The sequence below is a fragment of the Brassica napus genome, chromosome A3 (assembly GCF_020379485.1).
Source record: "Brassica napus cultivar Da-Ae chromosome A3, Da-Ae, whole genome shotgun sequence".
Lineage (NCBI taxonomy): Eukaryota > Viridiplantae > Streptophyta > Magnoliopsida > Brassicales > Brassicaceae > Brassica > Brassica napus.
The window spans coordinates 18196718-18199638 of NC_063436.1; the positions used below are offsets into that span (position 1 = coordinate 18196718).

At 35.4% G+C, this 2921-nt stretch overlaps 1 protein-coding gene across 1 annotated transcript; it reads right to left on the reverse strand.

Annotated features, from left to right (window-relative positions):
* Positions 1 to 540: 540 nt before the first annotated feature.
* On the reverse strand, positions 541 to 2493 carry LOC106444050 (protein IQ-domain 26). Its single transcript, XM_013885583.3, has 3 exons — positions 1747 to 2493; positions 1369 to 1554; positions 541 to 1288 (listed from the first exon to the last, which is right to left on the reverse strand). Exons 1-3 carry the CDS (start codon positions 2107 to 2109, stop codon positions 713 to 715), a joined length of 1125 nt encoding a protein of 374 aa, XP_013741037.2. The 5' UTR covers positions 2110 to 2493; the 3' UTR covers positions 541 to 712.
* Between the last annotated feature and the right edge of the window lie 428 nt (positions 2494 to 2921).

Below are 2921 nucleotides of genomic sequence, written 5' to 3' on the forward strand. Positions count from 1 at the left end.
TCTGCCTCCGCCAATCATATCCGCTGGTGGTTTTAAACAATGATTAGATTCAGAAACATTACAAAAGATTTTGAAAATTTCATAAACAATGATAACGTCATATCGTACTTGTCTGATTCAGTTTATCCAAATTTTCAACCTCATTTCGTCATCATTGTTAGGTTGCTAAAAATATCTTCTCGATATCGCACATCTTTGAATTTCAAATTCTCTATCCAATTAAGTTCAAAAAAAAAATTCTCTATCCAATTTCAGTTAACATTTTAATATTTTTTAAACCTTAATTCTCTACTGTAATGCATGAACTTTTAAAATAATTTCTTACTTTTCTGTTGTATAAATTTAGGTTTTGAATGGTAACAGCGGATTGAGGGGTGCGGGACAAGCGGTTTGACTGCAGTGCAGTTCTGACAGTTATAAAAACATATAGATATATGATATATATAAAAAAATTTGTTATTGTTAACTGCGGTGCGGGGCAAATGTTAGTTCACAAAAAGCATTTTAACATGAAGAGGTCTCGTGTGTAGTAACTAGTAATAAATGTAACATTTTTTAAAGTAGTCTCGAAAATAACTAGAAATAAATGTAACATTTTTTCCAAAAGCAAAAATTTACAAAAATAAGAACGAGAAATAAATGACCAAATATAAAAAAGAAAAGTCAAAGACTACAACGATCTCTTCTTTAAGGACGAAAATGACGTTTCTTTCTAATTATAGTATCTAAAATCCACCCGTTCTTGAGGAAACTGACGATCATAAGAACAAGAAGAGCGTTTTTCTTGCTGTGGTTGGGCCATCCTCACGCCGCTAACGCTACTTCTAGCCGCCATAATCTCTTCAAGCGACAACTTCTTTTTATCAGGACGCTGTCTCGGCGCACTATGGGAACGCACCTTGGCCTTAAACGACTGTGTATTAGCCATATAGCTCGGTGACATCAAACCAGGATGACTTGGTCTAAAATAAGGGTCTCTACAAACGCTCTTTGCTGGCGAAGGTGGTGTGTAGTAGTAGTGATGATTATTCACTGCTGACGAATAGAATCTCGGCGTGTTTTGCGCCGTAGGAAACTTACATTTATCTCCTGGAAAACTCCACTCAATATCATCTTCATGTTCAGATACATCAACGTTCAGTCTCCTCGATCTTGACTTTGTCTTGTAAGTGTCAATCTCAACAATCTTGGGACTGGTCTCATTGTACGTGTTGTTGTTGCTATGTTTCTCGACAGAGACTGATATTCTCTTGCTATGGATATCGCTTCTCGAATCATCAGATTTCTCCTATTATATACCAAAAACATAAGTTTGACTAGATATGATAGAATTGAGAGTAATATAATAGAATGAATGGTTCTTCTTACAAGAGAATATTGTCTAGGATGTAATATGTTGTTGCGGTTGATGCGTTGAGACCGAACGCTAGTTTGTGCTCTGATGAGAGCTTGCATGCTATGAAACGTTTCAGCGGCGCATTTGCGGACCAAGTATCCTCTCACCAAAGCTTGTAGCTTCACTAGACCTTTCAACGCTCTTAATGCTTTCCTCGCCTGTAACAATATTCTATAATTTTCATTCAAAAAAAAAACAATATTCTATAATTTAATATTTAAAGAAACTCCAGAAAAACTCAATAATCACATTCCAAAAAAAATCTAGCAAAGACGTGTACTGTCTCATTAAGGGTAGATGTGCAAAGAATCGATGACACAAAGAGTTCTAAGGAGATGTTAGTAATTTACCAAATAGCCCTTGAAGATTGTTTGAATTTTAACGGTGGCCCATCGTTCCATTGTGGTCCCGGAATATCCTCCCCCTCTTCCGTTACTTGTTAGCCTGACAACCGCGACGGCAGCTTGAGCCGCTGCAACTGCTGCGTCTGCGGCTGCGGCAGTGGCGGCAGCAACCGCAATAGCGTGTTTGTTCTGTTCTATATCTGTTTCTGCCAAGTAGGTTCTGAGCCAGACAGAGTCTGCTTGGAATGTTTTTCCGTAAATGTGGGACCTACCGGTTTCTCCTCCTCCGTCGCCGGGAACTCCGCTCTCTTTCTCTTTTCTCTTTTTCATGCCGAAAATGCCTTTAAACCATCTCGATGCTCTGCCCATCTTCTTTCAGCTTCAAGAACGGTCAAAGATGTTTTCTTCGCAATTTAAAGAGAAAAAAGAATCAAAGATGACAAATCACAAATACCCAGAAGAAGTTATCTGTAGAAAAGGGAGAGGAAAACAAAATGTATGGCACTGAAACTGAAGACAATGTTTAGCGAAAGAAGCACCGTAAAAAACAAAGGAGAGAAAAGAACTGAACAGCGAGAGAGGTGGATGGAGCAATGGAATTACATTCCTGAAAATATATATCAGGTTCACATTTATATATATGAGTATTATTTGAATTTAAATTTGAGCAAAGGACAGATAGGTTAATTTATAAATAAAAAACTATTACAGTATATTTGTTACGGGGAATTTTTGTTTTTAGGAGCACCTATTGGTAAAGAGCTCTTTTGTTTATACGATATAGCTTCAAGTATACGTTAATGTATTTTATGTGTTGCAGGAAAAATATTTGTAACCTAAGCGTAAAATTGAAGATTAACTTTCTTTTCTCAGCAAGTAAATGTATATATTTATCTCGATTTAAATATATATATATATATATATATATATATATATTATCTCGAAATTAAATTTATTTGTTGCAGGAAAAAATACTTTGAAGTTTGAACCAAAAAAAAAAAGAAGAAACGTTTGTTTCTAGTTTTTTTTATTGCGAAATTTCTGTTTTTGTTATTGTAAGACAAATAGTAGTACGTTTTAGAAAGTAGAAAAGAAGACAAATAGTAGTTACGTCATTTGAAAATAACTTGAAATCAATTTCAACGACCTGGCAACAGTTGTAATAATCATCGCCCATAATT

Bases quoted from the DNA above. Each gene is read 5' to 3' on its own strand.
- LOC106444050 (XM_013885583.3), bottom strand. From the start codon at position 2,109: ATGGGCAGAGCATCGAGATGGTTTAAAGGCATTTTCGGCATGAAAAAG. The intron at 1,555-1,746 runs GTAAATTACTAA...ATATTGTTACAG, and splicing joins CAATCTTCAAGGGCTATTTG to GCGAGGAAAGCATTAAGAGC. The intron at 1,289-1,368 runs GTAAGAAGAACC...GGTATATAATAG, and splicing joins ATCCTAGACAATATTCTCTT to GAGAAATCTGATGATTCGAG.